Raw genomic sequence first — 20,450 nt, 5'->3', positions numbered from 1 at the left:
AGTTCAGAACTAGAGGGCATAGGTTTAGGGTGAGAGGGGAAAGATATAAAAGAGATCTAAGGGGTGACTTTTCCATGCAGAGGGTGGTACGTGTATGGAATGAGCTGCCAGAGGGTGTGGTGGAGGCTGGTACAATTGCAACATTTAAGACCATAAGACCATAAGAATAGATTTAAGAGGCATTTGGATGGGTGTATGAATAGGAAGGGTTTGGAGGGATATGGGCCGGGTGCTGGAAGGTGGGACTAGATTGGGTTGGGATACCTGGTCGGCATGGACGGGTTGGACCGAAGGGTCTGTTTCTATGCTGTACAACTCTATGACTCTATATGAAGAATTTACCGCTAAATAACAACTTCAGATTAAGGTAATTGAAGTGACACACATACATATATGTCCATGCTAACAGAACATGTGTCTTGTTTCCAGATGTACTGTTTGTGAAAGTCCTGCAATGGTCTTAGCTGTTCATAGTCAAACTATTCAGATCCCACCATGCCCAAGGGGCTGGAAGTCTTTGTGGATAGGCTATTCTTTTGTAATGGTACGTACACAAACAACAGCTTATATTTTTATACAGTGCCTTTAGTATAAGTAATCCTAAGACCTTCACAGGAAAATTACAACATAGAAATTTTGACAGACTGAAAGGAATGTAATCGGGCACATCAGCAAGACTTTGGTTAAAAGGGTAGATTTTAAGGAATAATTTTCAGAAGAAATGTTAGGAAGACATCACAAAAAAAGTTTGAGGGACAGGATTAATCAATACTTGGAAAAGCAGGGATTGATCAGGGATAGTCAGCACAGATTAGCTAGAGAGAGATCATGATTGAGTTTTTTTGAAAAGGTAATTAAATATATTGATGAGGGTAGTGCAGCAAATGGAGTTTACATGGACTTCAGTCAGGCCTTTGACAAGATTCGACATGAAAGGCAAGTCTAAAGGTAACAGTCCATGGGATCCAAAGTGGATACAAAAGTGGCTAGCAAACAGTAGGAAAAGGGTGACGCTGGAAGGAGGGATTTGTGATTGGAAGCCTGCGACCAGCAGTGTACTACAGGGATCAATGCTGGGACCCTTGCTGTTTGTTATGTACATTAACATTTTGAATGTGTAAGTTCATAGAATACAGAAAATTGGTGGTGTTGTTGATAGTAAGGAGGATGGTCTCCAGCTACAGTCTGATATTGATCAGCTGGTGAACTGGGTAGAGCAACGGCAGTCAAAATTTAACTCTGATAAAAGAAAGGTGATGCATTTTGGGAGGTCTAATGAGGGAAGGATATACACAATGACTGGGAGGTGCCCAGCGAGTACCGAGAAACAAAGGAATCTTAGTGTACAACTCCATTGATTCTTGAAGATGTCAGCATAGGTAGATTGGGTGGTGAAGAAAGCATATAGAGTGCCTGCCCTTCATTACCCAAGGGATAGAGTATAGGAGCAAGGAAGTCTTGTTACAACTTTATAAAACATTGGCTAGGCCATAGACGGAGTACTGTTCGCCACACAATCGGAAGGATGTGATTACACTGGAGAGGGTGCAGAGGAGAGTCACGAGGATATCGCCTGGGATGGTAAGTCTAAGTTAATGAGGAGAGACTAGATAGGCTGAATTTGTTTTCCTTGGAGTAAAGGAGGCTGACAGGCAATCTGATTGAGATATGGTAGATTGTGAGGATCTTATCCCCACGGCAGACAAGTCTAAGACCACAGGACATCACTTTAAGGACATCAGTAAATGTTTCAAAGAGGATCTATGGAACAAAGATCCAGAAGGTGGCAGAAATATAGAACTTGCTGCCTGAGAGTGTAGTGGAGGCATGTACTCTCAAAACATTTAAGAAACATCTGGATGAACAATTAAAATGTCAGTAGGCTATAGACTAATTGCAGGTAAATGGCATTAGTGTAGTTTGGTATTTGCTGGTCAGTGCAGACACGGTGGGCCAAAGGGCCTGTTTCTAAGCTGTATGACTTCAGGGAAAGAATTCCAATGCATAAAGCTTTATCAACTCAACAACCTTCAACAACAAAACAATTAAAACTGGGGATACTCAAGAGATCAGAATTGGAGGAATGCAGTGATAAAGGAAATCAGAGCGTGTTCACCTATCACAAAAAGTCACAGAAAGCAATGGAGGATTATTGTGACCATGAGAATTCATGTTAGGAAAGGGGATACAGACAAAAGTTGAGTCAAACTTCAGTGTTTTTTTAAAAACTAACCTTCTTTTTTCCTCTCCAACACTAGCACAGAAGCTCAGGTGCAGAGGGATCAGGCCAAGCACTGGCTTCACCTGGCTCCTGTTTAGAAGAATTTCGTGTTGCCCCCTTTATTGAGTGTCATGGAAGGGGAACATGCAACTATTATGTAAATACCTACAGTTTTTGGCTGGCGACGTTAGATCCCTCACAGATGTTCAGGTATGAAAGCAGCACCACAGACAGGTTTAATATGGTTGTTACATGTGAATGTCTCCCACCTCATTCGATGTTTATTTTCATTTAATAAATAACTCAGCAAGTGTAAAGCAGGCTGCGAATTCTCCATTGGGCATTACTGACAAGGCCAGCATATATTTTCTCTATTCTTGATTGTCTTTGAGAAGGGAGATAGGAACTGCCTTCTTGTACTGCTACAGTCCATACATTGTAGGCTTTCTACAAAATCTGCAATTACACCAGCACCACTCCCGACCTTTTCCTCCGCTACATTGATGACTGCATCGATGCCACCTCATGCTCCCACGAGGAGGTTGAACAGTTCATCAACTTCACCAACACATTCCATCCCGACTTTAAATTCACCTGGACCACTTCTGACACCTCTCTCCCCTTCCTGGACCTCTCCATCTCTATCGGCAGTGACCGATTCAACACTGACATCTTCTACAAACCCACCGACTCCCTCAGCTACCTGGATTACACCTCCTCCTACAAAATGTTATCCATTATTCCCAATTCTTGTGCCTTTGCCGCATCTGCTTCCAGAGGACTAGTTCCATCAGCGAACATACCAGATGGCCTCCTTCTTTAAAGACTGCAATTTCCCCTCCCACGTGGTTGATGATGCCCTCCAGCAATTCTCATCCACGTCCCGCACTTCTACCCTCGAACACCACCCCTCCAACCGCAATAAGGACAGAACACCCGGTCCTCACCTTCCACTCCACCAACCTCCGTATACATCGCATCATCCTCGGCCATTTCCACCATATACAAACAGACCCCACCACCAGATATGTATTTCTCTCCCCACCCCATCTGCTTTCCGTGTAGACCATTCGCTCCGCGGCTACCTTGTCAGGTCCACGTCCCCCAACAACCCACCTTCCCTTCCTGGCACCTTCCCCTGCCATCTCAGGAATTGTAAAACCTGCTCCCATGCCTCCCCCCTCACTTCCATCCAAGGCCCCAAAGGAGCCTTCCACATCCATCAAAATTTCACCTGCACTTACTGTATCCATTGCTCCCGATGCAGTCTTCTCTACACTGGGGAGACAGGACGCCTACTTGCAAAGTGCTTCAGAGAACATCTCTGGGACACCCGCACCAACCAACCCCACCGCCCTGTGGCTGAACACTTCAAATCCCCCTCCCACTCCGCCCGAGGACATGCAGGTACTGGGCCTCCTCCATCACCACTCCCTTACTGACGAAGCTTGGAAGAAAGTCGCCTCTTCTTCTGCCTTGAGACCGTCCAACCCCATGGCATCAATGTGGATTTCACCAGTTTCCTCATTTCGCCTCCTCCCACCTTACCCCAGTTCCAACCTTCCAGCTCAGCACCATCCTTATGACCTGTCCCACCTGTCCATCTTCCTTCCCACCTATTTGCACCACCCTCCCCTCCAACCTATCACCTTTACCCCACCTCCATCAATCTATTGCACACTCAGTTACCTTCCCCCCCAGCCCCACTGTCGCACCCCCTTCCCATTTATCTCTCTACCCCCGAGGCTCCTAGCCTCATTCCTGATGAAGGGCTTTTGTCCGAAACGTCGACTTTCCTGCTCCTTGGATGCTGTCTGTCCTGCTGTGCTTTTACACACCACACTCTTGACTTTCTACAAAATGCTCCAAGGGAGGAAATGCCATGATTTTAATCAAATAACAGTGAAAGAATACAAATTCCTACCAAGTTCTGTTTCAACATGATGTGTGGATTAAAGGGGAACTTGCAACTGCTGGTGTTTCCACATTCCCACTACCATCAGCCTTCTAGATGATAAATACAGTTGAAATCATACAAATAATGTACAATGCAACCACTGCACACTAATGATGAAGACAATTAACCTTTAAAGTGATTTGTGGGGTGCCAATTAAGTGGGATCCTTTGTCCTAGATAATGATAACCTTTTTGAGTGTTGCTGGAGCTATATCCATCCAGGCAAGTGGAGAGTATTCCAACAGACCCCTAATTTATGCTTTATAAATGATGGGAAAGCTTGGGACAGGATTGAGTTACTCAATGAAACATATTCGGCCTTTGACCTGCTTTGTTTTGAGAGTATTTATGTAACTGGTCCAGGTAAGTAAAACAACTTAATATAGGCATACTCGCACTATGACAGCTACTGTAGCTGTCTTTAAAAACTCCAATGTTTTGGTAAAATTTGGAAACAGGTTCAAAACTAACAAAAGATTTGGACAAAATAAGAGTCTCACCCTTCATTTCCTGTGAGCACAGATGTAGAAATCTGAAGCTAAGGCATTCACCACCAAGTGGATGACTAACTTCGTTTTGATTAGAATGCAAGTTATGTCAAGATAAAATAAATTTCTAGTATTGCCTTACTTATAAAATAAGGCTGAAATGCACTCTGAAACTGAAACACAAGGCCTGTACAGTACAGTACTGCACAGAATCCCAGAAAACTAGAACACTTTGTTTCTGGCACTTGACACATGAAAAACTGTTACTCACAACAGCAAGCTGCAAAGTCTTTGCTGTTAAAATGTTGCAGTTTTAATTTTACACGAACACAAACTCAGGGGCACATGGCTTAAAGTGGTGCCATCAGCAAGGAGCGGCTTCACAGATTTAACATGCTGGTCTTTCCATGCATGATCAGAAACATCCAGAAAAAAAGTTCTTGATGACCAGGTCAAGGTAAAAATTAATTTCAGGATTAATAACTCATGTCAAATAGAGAGCAATCCCAAAGGTCTGCTACCCAGTTAGATGGAACACGTTGTAACAAAGAACATGAGTATAACTTTTCGAAACAGGAATTGTCAGTGAGGATCAATGAGTTGGTACTGCCTCAATTAAAGTCTTTGGCAGGAATTTTTGGGCAAGAGGAAAGACCACGGCCATTGTCACATTACTAGAAGATGAATGCAAGTATGAAGCCATTGTGGCAGGCCAGCAATTACATGTTTTAACACTTCACTACAGTCAGCAAAGCAGACCAAAATAAGAAAAGCAATAACAGACACAATTTGCGCAACTACCTAAATACCATCAGGCTTTTCTTGATATCTGTAAAGCATGTAGCATCAGGAGATTCTATCATAGAATCCCCTAGTGTGGAAGCAGGCCATTTGACCACTCCGGCAATGCTCTCTTCCATCAGGTAGAAGATACAGAAGCTTCAAAGCACACCCAACAGGTTCAATAGCTTCTTTCCTGCTGTTATTAGACTACTAAATGGAGCTAACTTCAAATAATGTTGATCTTGCTAATGTTGATCTTGCTTTGTGCACCTCTTGTGCAGCCGTAACCTGGTATGCCTCACTGTGAGCACCCTATGATCTATATGTCCTTATTTGCTATTATCTGTCGAAACTGTCCGCAAAACAAATCTTTTCACTGTACTTAGATACATGTGACGACAATGAATCAAATCAAATCACATCCAAACCTAGAGGATGTAAGTTTAAGGTGAAAGGGATAAGATTTAAAAAGGGCCTGAGGGGTAGCTTTCATCAGAGGGTGGTTCGTGAATGGAACGAGCTGCCACAGGAAGTGGTGGTGAGTACAACTGCAACATTTAAAAAGAGATCTGGATTGGTATATGATTTGGAGACCCCTTTGAACTGGGGTGTACAAAGTTAAAAAGACACACAACCAGGTTCTACACCAACAGGTTTATTTGGAAGCACTGGCTTTCGGAGCGCTGCTCCTTCATCAGGTGGTTGTGAAGAATAAGATTGTAAGACACAGAATTTATAGCAGAAGTTTACAGTGTGATGTAACTGAAATTATATATTGAAAAAGACCTGGATTGTTTGTCAAGTCTCTCATCTTTTAGAATGACCATGTTGGTTTCAATTCTTTCATATGTAAATTGCAAAACCTTTTTTAAAAGTTACATCCTCAAGTGAACTTTAACAATTGGTGTTATTTCAGCCCAGTGTATTGAAGGTGTTAGCTCCCTGTGTGAGGCAGTCTGTGTCACAATGGTCAGACTGATTCTATTCTAAAAAATGGATTTACAGAATCTTACATGGATTCATGCAGTTTTTGAGCAAAGTAAAATGTAATTCTGCAAGTACAAATTCATCCTACAAACATATATGTGGTGTGTGTGTGTGTTAGGGGGTGAAGTTAATGAGTGTCTGTGAGAGGGTGTGTGTATGTGTGTGAGTGAGTGAGTGCAAAGGGTTTTAAGTCAATGAGAGGGGTGTGTGGGAGTGAATGTGTGAGTGTATGAGAGAGGGTCTGCATGAGTGTGTGTGTATGTGTGTGTGAGTGAAAGAGTGAGAGTGAGAGAGTGTGTATCCTGCAGTGGGGTCACCTGCAGTGGGGTCACCCAAGATCCCGGTTGAGGCCATCCCCGTGGGTATATGTATAGGAAGGATTTAGAGAGATATGGGCCAAATGCTGGCAACTGGGACTAGGCCAGATTGGGGTGTCTGTCAGCATAGATGAGTTGGACCAAAGGGTCTCCTTCTGTGCTGTATGACTCTACAACTCACCAAAAGCAAAAACTGATGCATGAGCTAATGCCACCATATTACTGCTAAACACCATGAAAGACCTACATCTCAGTAAATAGTGCTCCATGGTACTACCTCTGTCAGACTATTTCTCAGTATATAATAGATCAACAACTCCATACATTGGCAGAATCATACCGCACTGCCAATATGCAAGTAATTACAACAGTTGAGCAATGGCAGGACTACTAGTGTGCACAGACTTTGGTGTAGTCACAATTCATGAGATTCAAATCATCTCCACAGTGATGGAACAAACCAAACGTGACACAATCGAAACAGTAAATGATTTTGAGGAAAGTGAAATATAAACCAGCTACCAGGATGATTACATAAATATGGTCAGCAGATTACACAGGTTCACACAAAGACTAAGATACACCTCTTAATCTACACGTTGATGCTCTGGACTATAACTGAAGATATTTTCAAATATGACCTGCTACACTTTGGCCAGATTGAGTGTGAACAGTTGGAATTGGCAGCTATGGAAAAAACAACTGAAATGTAGAAAAAGACCAATAAGCCTTTTGTCTGTTTTAGGAAAAGTTTTGGAAAGGATTATAAGAGATAGGCTTTATAATCATAAGCAACAATTTGATTGGAAATAGTCAACATGGATTCATCAAGGGCAGGTTGTGTCTCACAAACCTCACTGAGTTTTTTGAGAAGGTGACCAAGCATGAGGATGAGGGAAGTGCAGTTGAGGTGGTGTACATGGACTTCAGTAAAGCTTTTGATAAGGTTCCACATGATAGACTATTGGAGAAAATGCAGAGGCATGGGATTAAGGGTGATTTAGCAGTTTGGATTAGAAACTGGCTTTCTGTAAGAAGCCAATAAGTGGTGGTTGATTGAAAATGTTCAGCCTGGGGTCAGGTTACTAGTGGTATGCCACAAGGATCTGTTTTGAGACCATTGCTGTTTGTCATTTTTATAAACAACTTGGACATGGGCATAGATGGATGGGTTAATAAGTTTGCAGATGACGATAAAGTCGATGGAGTGGTGGACTGTGTGGAAAAATGTTGCAGGTTGCAGGGAGACTTGGATAAACTGTAGAATTGAGCAGAAAGGTGACAAATGGAGTTCAATGCAGATAAATGTGAGGTGATTCACTTTGGGAAGAATAACAGGAAGGCAATATACTGGGTCAGTGGAAAGATTCTTGGTAGTGTGGATGTGCAGAGGGATCTTGGAGTCCATGTACACAGATCCCTGAAAGTTGCCACTCAGATGGATAGTGCTGTTAAGAAGGCATACGGTGTGTTAGGTTTCATTCGTAGAGGGATTGAGTTCCGGAGCCGCAATATCATGCTGCAATTATACAAAACGCTGGTGCGGCCACACTTGGAATATTGTGTACTGTTCTGGTCCCTATATTTCAGGGAGGATGTGGAAGCATTGGAAAAGGGGCAGAGGAGATTTACCAGGATATTGCCCGATCTGGAGGGAATGTCTTATGAGGAAAGGCTGAGAGACTTGAGTCTGTTCTCATTGGAAAGAAGAAGGCTAAGAGGGGATTTGATAGAGACACACAAAATGATCAGAGGATTAGATAGGGTAGACAGTGAAAGTCTTTTCCCTAGGATGATGACATCTGCTTGTATGAGGGGGCATAGCTGCAAATTGAGGGGTGATAGATTTAAGACAGATGTCAGAGGAAGATTCTTTACTCAGAGAGTGGAACGCCTTACCTGCCAATGTAGTTAACTCTGCCACATTTAGGGGAATTTAAACAGTCCTTGGATAAGCACATGGATGATGATGGGATAGTGTAGGGTGATGAGCTTAGATGAGTTCACAGGTCGGCACAACATCGAGGGCCGAAGGGATTGTTCTGCGCTGTATTGTTCCATGTTCTATAAAAGACCATTATCAAGGGAAGTTACCACAGTATCAAAGTAGCACCTTAGAAGATTTGTTCATTTTGGCCATACAGTGTCAAATTTAGTATGTCACAATAAATCATTTTCAAGGGGAAAGAAGTCCTAATACCAAAAGCATTACAAGATATCATGTTAATGTTACACCAACGAAATATCGGTACTACACACACAAGATGGCTAGCCTATGAATCTATGCTCTGTTCCGAGCTGAATCAGGATATTCTTGACTTATCAAGGTATGTAAGCCATGTCAAACATGTCAATCCCAACAGTGGAGGGAGACTAAATCCATACAATGCTTCATTTACTCTTTGGATGAAAGTAGCCCAACTTTTTCAGTGCATAGAGAAGACAGCATCCCTTTGATGGATTACATTTCCAAATTTCCCATTGTTCAACAATTTAGGAGTACAACATGCATGATCTTTGCTGACATGATGAGCACAACATTTAGTTTAGGTAGTATTCCAGCACTCTTAATACACAGCAATACACTGGCAAACCATTGCAAGACTTTTATACTAAGTGCATATTGTCATCCCGCTATCCACATACAAATGCTGTAACAGAATACAAGATATGTGTATTCAGATAACTGATTATTAACTGCCAAGAAACAAAACAAGATTTTTGTGCAACACAAATGGAGAAAGGATAACCATCCCTTATTCTCAGAAGGCAGGTGAAATTAATCATGTTCAGCAAGCAACTGTCTAACCAGTCATAGAGACAGGACATTCTTCTTTAGATAAAGGAGAACAAGGGAGGTGAACAATGAGTGAGCAGCTACAGAACTATTAAAGCTGTGCACTGATCTACATAGACCTCATGGGCCGAAGGGCCTTTTTCTGTTCTGTAGATCCCTACGTCTCTTTCCGTGCCCTTCTTTTTGTTATTGTTGCACAGATCTGGTGGGCAATGCTTGTAAACTGTTGCCTGTTTTAGGTAAAAACAATGACTGCAGATGCTGGATACTAGATTTTGGATTAGTGGTGCTGGAAGAGCACAGCAGTTCAGGCAGAATCCAAGGAGCAGCAAAATCGACGTTTCGGGCAAAAGCCCTTCATCAGGAATAAAAAGCTTCATCTGGTGATTGTGGGGGACACAATTCTAAGGCACAAAATTTAGATTAGAAATTCAATACGCTTATACGTTGCAGGCAAGGATGCCCTGAGGCATGTTACATTGGGGAAATCGAGTAAAGGCTACGACAACGGATGAATGGGCACTGCACAACAATCAACAGACAGGAGTGTTCCCTCCCAGTTGGGGAACACTTCAGTGGTCCAGGACATTCGACCTCGGACCTTCGGGTGACCATCCTCCAAGGCGGACTTCGGGACAGGCAGCAGCGAAAAGTGGCCGAGCAGAGGCTGATAGCTAAGTTCGGTACACATAGGGAGGGCCTCAACCGGGACATTGGGTTCATGTCATATTACAGGTGATCACCATTGCACTATACACACACACAGACATTCATATATACACACATACACTCCTACACACACATGCTGACACACACATGCACAGACACTCACACACACACTCCCACACGCACCCTCTCACACTTAAGACACTCTACACTCACTACACACACAAAAACACTCTCTCTCACACTCACAACCCCCAACCCAGACAGACAGACACACACATGCACACATATATTTTGTGGGGTGAATTTGTACTTGCAGAGTTACATTGTACTTTGCTCAAAACTGCATGAATTCATGTAAAACTCTGTTATCTCACCTTTTAGATTAGAATCAATCTAAATATCATGGCATAGACAGAGAACACAGGGGGCCAACAACTTCAACTTATTGTCTAGCTAACACCCATTGTTACAGCTAACCTGAGAATGCCACTTTTTTAAAAAAAAGGTTTTGTGATTTACACATGAAAGAAGTGAAACTATCATGGTATTCAAACAGATGAAAGACTCAACAGACAATCAAGGTATTTTTCAATGTATAATTTCAGTTACATCACACTGTAAATTTTTGCTATAAATTCTGTGCCTTAGAATTGTGTCCTCCACAATCACCTGATGAAGGACCGGTGCTCCAAAAGCTAGTGTGCTTCCAATTAAACCTGTTGGACTATAACCTAGTGTTTTGTGATTTTTAACTGTGTACACCCCAGTCCAACACTGGCATCTCCAAATCAAGAGATAACTAAACACCCGTGTGGGCGGCACGGTGGCACAGTGGTTAGCACTGCTGCCTCACAGCGCCAGAGACCTGGGTTCAATTCCCGCCTCAGGCGACTGACTGTGTGGAGTTTGCACGTTCTCCCTGTGTCTGCGTGGGTTTCCTCTGGGTGCTCCGGTTTCCTCCCACAATCCAAAGATGTGCAGGTCAGGTGAATTGGCCATGCTAAATTGCCCGTAGTGTTAGGTAAAGGGGTAAATGTAGGGGTATGGGTGGGTTGCGCTTCGGCGGGTCGGTGTGGACTTGTTGGGCCGAAGGGCCTGTTTCCACACTGTAATGTAATCTAATCTAATCTAATCCTGAAGGGTCTTAACTGAGTAGATCTAGAGACGATGTTTCCTTTTGGATGTCTCCCTTTCTGGGAGAATCGAGAAATACAGATGACTGTTTAAAAATCATGGGTCGCCTATTTAAAAGGGATGAGGTGGAACGTTTTCTTTAAGGTGGTTGTGTGTCATTGGAACTACCTTCCTAAATAGGTGTGGAAGCAGAATGCTTGAATATTTTTGAAGAAAAGGTAAATAGGTTCTTGTTAAGCAAAACAGCAAAAGATTACAATCAGATCAGCCACATTCTTATTGAGTGGGAGATCAGGATTCAGTTGTTAAATGACCTACTCTTCTCCTATTTCGTATACAACATTACATTAGATGTTGCCAATGATACTAGACGTTTTGCAAACATTGGGCAAGTTTTCCAATTTTGATCCCTTGGAGGGATGGTCATTGATAAAGCATCCTAAGATGGCTCTGCACTGTCACTCAAAACAAACTCAATCCTGTCACTTTTAGCAGCATATTTTAGGTATACAATGGTAATAGATAAGTTGTTTCGATGTGGTTTCTAAACATTTCCACACAAGGACTGTCTTTGAAATACTGAAACGCTTAGTGACTTCATGGAAGTATTGACACTGGTTCAAGGACTCCCTTTGCTATCTAAGAAATAGTGCACAAAGTACACAGTCCCATCATTTTCAGAGAATGTTTTCTTTGCTTATGTCCAACAACAGACATAATAGACTAAGTAAATAGAAAAACACACAGATTATGCAATTCACATGACACAGCATATGAATAACTGACTCCAATATCTTGTGATTTGGGAACCAATTCAGTTTGAAAACTTTCATTTACTCAAACAAAACTGTAATAAAAAAACATATTAGGGCTGAAATTCACCATTAGGAAGAGCGCAAATCGTTTAGACCCAAAATAAGGCTGATCACACTGCAATAGTAAAGAATGTTACTTTGAATGGATCACCAATCCACTGCCATCCAATATGTGTCCTTAAGTTTGAAGTTAATTAATCATTAGGACTTACTAAAATATTGATGAGAGACAGACTAAGGAAACTTAACCTGCTTCTCAAGAAAATCATAACAGTTAAAGTATTTTGGGATTTCTACGATCGATATATTGTACTTATATCAGATTTAAACTGTTTCAGAATAATTGAGTAACTGGAAATAGCTAAACATACTGTGTTGCATCGTTGTTTGCAACATATGTCAAAGCTACGACAGATGGTTGTGGTTGTGAAGGTCAATTATCTCAGTTGTGTCCTAGGCACAACTACCTTCAACTGCTTCGTCAAGTGCTCTCTCAGAGTAGGGATACTTGCTGATGATTCAGTGATGTTAATGCCACTGAACATTAAGCGTTCCACCTCATCTCCTTTAAATAGGTGACCCATGATTTTTAAACAGTCATCTCTATTTCTCGATTCTTCCAGAAAGGGAGACATCCAAAAGGAATATTGTCTCTACATCTACTCGGTTAAGACCCTTCAGGATCTTCTGTGTTTAAATCAAAGTGCTCTCTCAGAGTAGGTATATTTGCTGATGATTGCTTAACGTTTGTCAACATTTGCAAAACCTCAGATACTGAAACACTCAGCCTCCTTCCACAGCAAGACCTAGGCAAAATTTGTGCCATGGAAGTGCTAGGCAATTACAATCGCCAAATAGAGAATCTAAATATCACCCTTAATGTCCAATGGCATTACCATCATGGAATCACCCATTATCAACAAGCTGGTGGCCACCATTGACAAGGACTGAAGTGGATCAGCCACATAAATGCTGTGGTAGCAAGTATAGATCAAATGCTAGGAGTGTTCCAGTCTATCCAATGCCTGTCCACCATTTACAAAGCACAAGCTAGCAATTCTCCTGAAGGTGAATTTCAGTCCTAACATGTTCCTTTTCTGTACAAATACTGGTTTTGTTTTGCATTAAAATGTGTGCCATTTACACAATGCTCAGCTACAACTCACCAAGGGACTTTAGACAACAGCTTCCAAACCTACGACTCTACCAGCTAGAAGGACAAAGGCAGATGCATTGGAACACCCCACCTGCAAAAGCCCCTCCAAGCCACACACCATCCTAATTTGGAATTATGTTGTATAAGTGTGATTAGTAAGTTTGCAGATGACACCAAAAGTGGTGGTATAATAGACAGTGAAGACTGTTATCTAAGATTACAAAGGGCCAATGGGCCAAGGAGTGGCAGATGGAGTTTAATTTAGATAAATGCGAATGTTGCATTTTGCGAAGAAAAACTAGGGCAGGATTTACATAGTTAAGGGTAGGGCCCTGGGGATTGTTGTCAAATGGAGAGACATAGGGGCTCAGGTACATAGTTCCTTAGATGTGGCGTCAAAGGTAGACAGGATGGTAAAGAAGGCATTCGGCAAACTAACTTTCATTGCTCAGACATGGAGTAAAGGAGATGGGTCATCATGTTGCGGTTCTACAGAACATTGGTGAGGCCACTTTTGGAGTATTGTGTACAGTTTTGGCCGCCCTGCTGTAGGAAGGATATTATTAAATTAGAGAGAGTACAGAAAAGATTTACCAGGATATTACAGGGAGGGTTCAGGTTATAAGGATAGGCTGGGATTTTTTTTCACTGGACAGCAGGAGGTTGAGAGGTGACCTTATACAGGCATAGGTGAATAGCAAAGGTCTTTTCCCTAGGCAGGGAAGTTCAAAACTAGAGGTTGTATTTTTAGGGTGAGAGAAGAAAGATTTAAAAGGGACACGAGGGGCAACCTTCGTGGTTGACAGATGCATGAGTAGGTGGTTTGTATGTGGAATGACAAAGAAGAAAGAACAAAGAAAATTTACAGCCCAGGAACAGACACTTCGGTCCTCCAAGCCGATGCAAATCCACTGTCTAAACCTATTGCCCAATTCCTAAGGATCTGTATCCCTCTGCTCCCCACCAACTTATGCATCTGTCCAGACGCACCTTAAATGAATCTACCATGCCTGCCTCTACCACTTCTGCTGGCAACACATTCCAGGCACCTACTACCCTCTGTGTAAAGTACTTTCTGCGTGTATCCTCTTTAAACTTTTCTCCTCTCACCTTGTACGAGTGACCTCTTGTTCTTGAATCCTTCACCCTGGGAAAAAGTTTATCTCTAGTCATTCTGTCTATACCCTTCATGATTTTGTAGACCTCAATCAAGTCCCCCCCATCTCCTTTATTCAAATGAAAACAAATAACCTACTCAATCTCTCACCTTCCATACCAGGCAACATCCCTGTAAACCTTCTCTGCACCTTCTCCAAAGCATCCACATCCTTTTGGTAATGACAGATTACAGATAAAGTTAAAAGATCTGCATGGAAATGCAACATCCATGAAAATGAACAGACTGTACAGAGTATTCTAAATACGGCTGAACCAAAGTCTTGTGTAATTTTAACATGACCTGCCAGCTCCTATACCCAATACCCCGTCCGATGAAGGCAATCTTACCATACGCCTTCTTGACCATTCTATCCATCTGTACAGCCACCTTCAGGGTACAATGGACCTGCACTCCTAGATCTTTCTGCTCATCAAAGTCTCCCAAGGCTCTTCCATTTGCAGTATAGTTGGCTCTAGAATTAGACTTCCCAAAATGCATCACCTCACATTTGCCCGGATTGAACTCCATTTGCCACTACTCCGCCCAACTCTCCAGTCTATCTATATTCTCCTGTATTCTTGAAACTCCCTTGTTGGCATCACTGTTGGTATCCCAATGCAACAGTTGAATAAGATAGTTCGCCACCTCCTTCTCTAGTATAATTAATAAATGCTGGCCTCTCTAGGAATGCTCATATCCAATGAACAAAAAGAAAACTCTTAATGAGCATCAGTTGAGATTAACTATATTTGCTGTAAGTTATATGGCAACAACAACAAAGGTTAAAACGCTTTGTCCTGCAATCCTCTGCTGGTGATTTTATGTCACAATTTGCTGAGGAAATAATTAATATGTCTTAGTGATCTTAGTGACAAAAGCAGTATGGCAGTATGGATACAGTAAAAATCCACTGAGACAAGTTGGCATATGATCCAAAAGTATTAGGAGTACTTGGTTGAGCTAAACCGTGAGGATTGTTTTAGCATTTGGTTAGTTAATTCGCTGACCCAACAATCCCTTCCTCCCTACTTTCATTTTCATGGATGTTGCATTTCCATGCAGATCTTTTAACTTTATCTGTAATCTGTCATTTCTGCTCAGAGCTAAATAAGATGTAAAATATTAAGCAGAATTCCTCCAGATAATGATTTAGGCAATGGCTAGATAGTTGGGAAAACAGGAGAAGAATGGAAAAATTAGATTCTTGATGTTGAGATAAAAACTCTGATTGTCCACATCATGTTTCAATAACTTGATGAGAATCTCACCAGTGAGTGATGAGCCTATTGGAGTTTACAGACATCTCATTATTACTTAATCTTGCCTCATCAAATGCAGGATTTTTTTTCCTCCAATATTAAAGTCAGAGCAGCTACAGAAGATATAGGAGCAGAAGCAGGCCATCTGGCCCCTCGAATATGCTCTGCAATTCAATAAATTCATGGCTGATCTTTTCATGACCTCAGTTCCACTTACCCACCCTCTCATCATAATCCTTAACTCCTTTACCCTTCAAAAGATTTTCTATCTTAACTTTAAAAACATTTACTGAGAAAGTCTCAACTACTTCACTGGGCAGGGTATTCCATAGATTCACAACCCTCTGGGTGAAGAAGTTCCTTCTCAATTCAGTCCTAAATCTGCTCGAGGGCGCTGTGGTCAGACCTGCAGACCACTTCCATTCAGTCCAGGGATTAGCGGTAAGTCAGCACGAGAGCATCACAGAGATCAATCGGCTGTCCTTCTGAGTCAGTCAGAGTTTGGGTCATGGTTTGTCTTAGAGCCTGTGCGATGAAATTCAAGGCTATCAAAGGCCACTGCTGTGGTGGGAAAGTTAGAGAAGTCATGTATTGGAATTGGAGATAGCATAATGTGGTGCAGAAGACAACAACTGGAAAGATGGGCAACTGTACATATAAGGATGAAAGATGATACAGCATAGGAAAACATGGTATTGAGAAGGGCTGGTCATCATCATCCTGGTTTGACAGAGAGACAGTGCATCACAACAAAGCTTTAGGCTAGGGACTCAGTGGAGAGACAAAGAGCTACATTAAAGGGTCTGTTGGTATTGTAGAATGTTTGAAAACTGATGAGCTTTACAGGTAGTACAGGACGAGGAATCACCTAGACAAACAGGCTAAGCTTCCGACGCAAGCTATGAAGCATGAACTATTTGTGTCTTCGATTCTCATCCAAATCACAATGTGGAATGAAAATGAAAAATGGCTGCAGGCAGATGCAGTGTGAGCAGAGGAAGTGTTTTTACTTTGTCTGAATAAGTGGGCTCCACTTCTGAGCAGTGCGAGGCACTTCAAGGGACAATTACATTAGTCTGGTACTTATATTTTACTTGTTGCTGACATACATAAGCACAAAATTCTGTACGTGTAGCCCTTGCTATGATCAACTATGCTGATGACAAATTTGGGCTGAAGCAATCTTGGCCATGACACCGATCATTACAAGTTAATCACAGTAATCTGTCTGAAGCAGTAGTGATCAAACAACCGATAAAGCATAACCTGCATGCCATCTTATAGGAAGAAAAAAATAAGGAACTTACAGACAAGTATAGTACCTTTCACAACTGTTGGACCATCCAAAGAAGGTCCCAGATTTATTTCCAGAACAGATCATTTGTGTCCCTGCTGAAGCTCAATTTCAGCTCTATTGTCCTTTCTTTCTTGTAAAAGAACTTTTCCCCCTAAAAGACTTTCAAACTGAGGAGATCACAACTGACCAGACTAGTGCAGCCAATGACTTACAGAATACACTCATCATTTTAGACTGGTCATCATAAATATTGTACTAAATATGCATGCAGAAATAAGTTATTGCCAAACTGCTATAATACTTGGACAGATTCAGTTTAAGGTAATCACATGTATTAATAAGCTAATTCAAACAAACATGCTTTTATAATATTGATAGGATAGTAAGTCTTAGCGTCTCTCACCCGTAGGTGTTCAAAGTTTGGGAGAAGATTTGTAGCTTGGGTGCTCGTTGTTGTTGTGGTTCTGTTCGCCGAGCTGGGAATTTGTGTTGCAGATGTTTCGTCCCCTGTCTAGGTGACATCCTCAGTGCTTGGGAGCCTCCTGTGAAGCGCTTCTGTGATGTTTCCTCTGGCATTTATAGTGATTTGTATCTGCCGCTTCCAGTTGTCAGTTCCAGCTGTCCGCTGCAGTGGCTGGTATATTGGGTCCAGGTCGATGTGTTTGTTGATTGAATCTGTGGATGAGTGCCATGCCTCTAGGAATTCCCTGGCTGTTCTCTGTTTGGCTTGTCCTATAATAGCAGAAATATACACATAGACAAGGAAGAAACGGGGAACCTATCAACAAAGACTGCATACTCAAACTACTGGACCTGTGCCTCACAACACACTTCACATTCAACAACTAAATATATGAACAAATCAACGGCATACCCATGGGCACACCCATCTCTGGACTCATAGCAGAAGCGGTAATGCAAAGGTTAGAACAAACAATCTTACCGCAAATTCAACCCAAACTCTGGATCAGATATGTAGATGATACCTTTGTAATCATTAAAAACACAGAAATAGAGAACACACACCGGATCATCAACGCCACACTCACAGGAATCTGATTCACTAGAGAGGAAGAAAAGGATACCCAACTCCCATTCCTAGATGTGACGGTACAGAGAACATCTAATGGAGAATTCACCACTAAGGTAAACAGGGAAGCCACACACACAGACCGAGTCCTGAACTACGAAAGCAATCACCCCAACACACACAAAAGAAGATGCATCAAGACACTGTTCAAAAGTCAAAAACATTTCTGAACTGACAGCCAGACTACTGCAACCACTAGGACTCATAACAGCACACAAACCAACAGCCACTCTCAGACAACAACTCACCAGAACGAAGGACCTGATACCCAACATGAGCAAAACCAATGTAGTGTACAAACTCCCATGCAAGGACTGCACAAAACACTACATAGGACAAACGGGAAGACAGCTAACGATCCGCATCCATGAACACCAATTAGCCACAAAACAACATGACCAGCTATCCTTAGTAGCCACACACTCAGATGACAAGCAACATGAGTTCGATTGGGACAACACTAGTATTATAGGACAAGCCAAACAGAGAACAGCCAGGGAATTCCGAGAGGCAGGCACTCATCCACAGATTCAATCAATAAGCACATCGACCTGGACCCAATATACCGGCCACTGCAGCTGGAACTGGCAACTGGAAGCGGCAGATACAAATCACTATAAATGCCGGAGGAAACATCACAGAAGCGCTTCACAGGAGGCTCCAAAGCACTGAGGATGTCACCTAGACAGGGGACGAAACGTCTGCAACTCAAATTCCCAGCTCGGCGAACAGAACCACAACAGGATAGTAAGACAACGGAATGAGGACATGCCACAACCCAAAGGACTAGCCACACTACCACACGTCAAAAACATTTCTGAACTGACAGCCAGACTACTGCAACCACTAGGACTCATAACAGCACACAAACCAACAGCCACTCTCAGACAACAACTCACCAGAGCTAAGGACCTGATACCCAACATGAGCAAAACCAATGTAGTGTACAAAATCCCATGCAAGGACTGCACAAAACACTACATAGGACATACAGGAAGACAGCTAACGATCCGCATCCATGAACACCAATTAGCCACGAAACAACATGACCAGCTATCCTTAGTAGCCACACACTCAGATGAATCGGATTCCTGTGAGTGTGGCATTACCGCTTCTGCTATGAGTCACTTCGGATCATTTCTTCTATAAGCAACATACATGGTGTTTTTCTTCAATGGCAAGCAAACATTAGAATATTATCTTCTCTAACCCAGAAACTCTACAATGAAGTCATAGTTAGCCTGTCTGCTAACTGAAAATAATTGCAGTAACCTAATGGGCTGAACCTAAAGGAGTTCTTTATATTTATTTGCAGGAAACCCAGACCACAAACGCTAAAGGCAGGAGAATTACGATCCATAATAAGTCGTTGTCAAGTCTGTACAAAGTAAATCTGGACTCAAAGGGTGTAATGGTGCTATTCTTAATTATGTTTGAAAGGTATTAATACAGAGATGAAGATAAACTAATGCTATTATTTTATGGTGCTGATTGGACTGTAGCAAACACTACTACTAAATTTGCTGGACAGTTTGTTGATATTGGTAACATTTATGAGCACGTTCACATCAACAAAGTAATTGATAGTAAAGTGATGGTGCTGATACAAAGCTTGGCAAAGACTCTGCCCTTTGCTTTTGCAATGGTAAATACTTTATGCAAATAATTGTACAGATGTGGATTCCACTGATCTTCACAGCACAATAAAACTAAATGTTACACTAATTTGATGGAGTATCACGTTTATCATTTTCAGTCATTTGATGATTTCGACAAATACTTAATTTGAGAGACTACAAGAGAACACCGAGCCACTAGTACATTGCACAGATGGCATTTATTTAATTATGTGCACTTAGTAGAGAAATATATCCCAAACTCCATAAATTAAATTGAGGGCATTGACCTTGTGGAATAGAGAGCATTTCAATCTGCAGTGATCTATATTTTTGGTAGTTATTCAGACCACAATTTTATGTACACAGTATATACTGAACCTACATATAGGAACCTGTATCACTTCTACAAAATATTGGGGATATTAGAGTTAATCTTAAATTAATCAGTGGGTGAGATGTGGAAAAAGTGATTTGCCTCTCTTATTTTACACATGGTTTGAGTTTATTTTACATTGATTTCAGTAGACAAAATAAATTGGATAGGGTATAAAATATATCATCAGTTTCCTTTATCCTGTTTTTTGTTTGGCAATAGAAATTTGAAATTATCCCTGTTGACTCTTTTATAATCTACACTACAAGAGTTCATCTTTAAAATTAACTCTGCATTTAATACTCTCCTTAAACATACTTCTGGCCTTC

At 41.7% G+C, this 20,450-nt stretch overlaps 1 protein-coding gene across 1 annotated transcript in view; it reads left to right on the top strand.

The window, feature by feature from the left end:
* The window catches only part of LOC122556243 (collagen alpha-5(IV) chain-like), a 277,942-nt gene extending 258,094 nt beyond the window's left edge, over positions 1 to 19,848 (top strand). The window contains exons 50-52 of the mRNA XM_043702860.1: positions 430 to 544; positions 2,259 to 2,431; positions 19,445 to 19,848. Of these exons, the coding sequence (XP_043558795.1) occupies positions 430 to 544; positions 2,259 to 2,431; positions 19,445 to 19,520 (364 nt within the window). The 3' untranslated portion in view covers positions 19,521 to 19,848. The remainder of the gene's footprint in view (positions 1 to 429; positions 545 to 2,258; positions 2,432 to 19,444) is intronic.
* The last annotated feature ends 602 nt before the right edge of the window (positions 19,849 to 20,450 follow it).

The sequence above is a fragment of the Chiloscyllium plagiosum genome, chromosome 13 (assembly GCF_004010195.1).
Source record: "Chiloscyllium plagiosum isolate BGI_BamShark_2017 chromosome 13, ASM401019v2, whole genome shotgun sequence".
In the NCBI taxonomy this organism is placed as follows: Eukaryota; Metazoa; Chordata; class Chondrichthyes; order Orectolobiformes; family Hemiscylliidae; genus Chiloscyllium; species Chiloscyllium plagiosum.
This window is presented reverse-complemented; position numbering and strand designations above follow the sequence as displayed.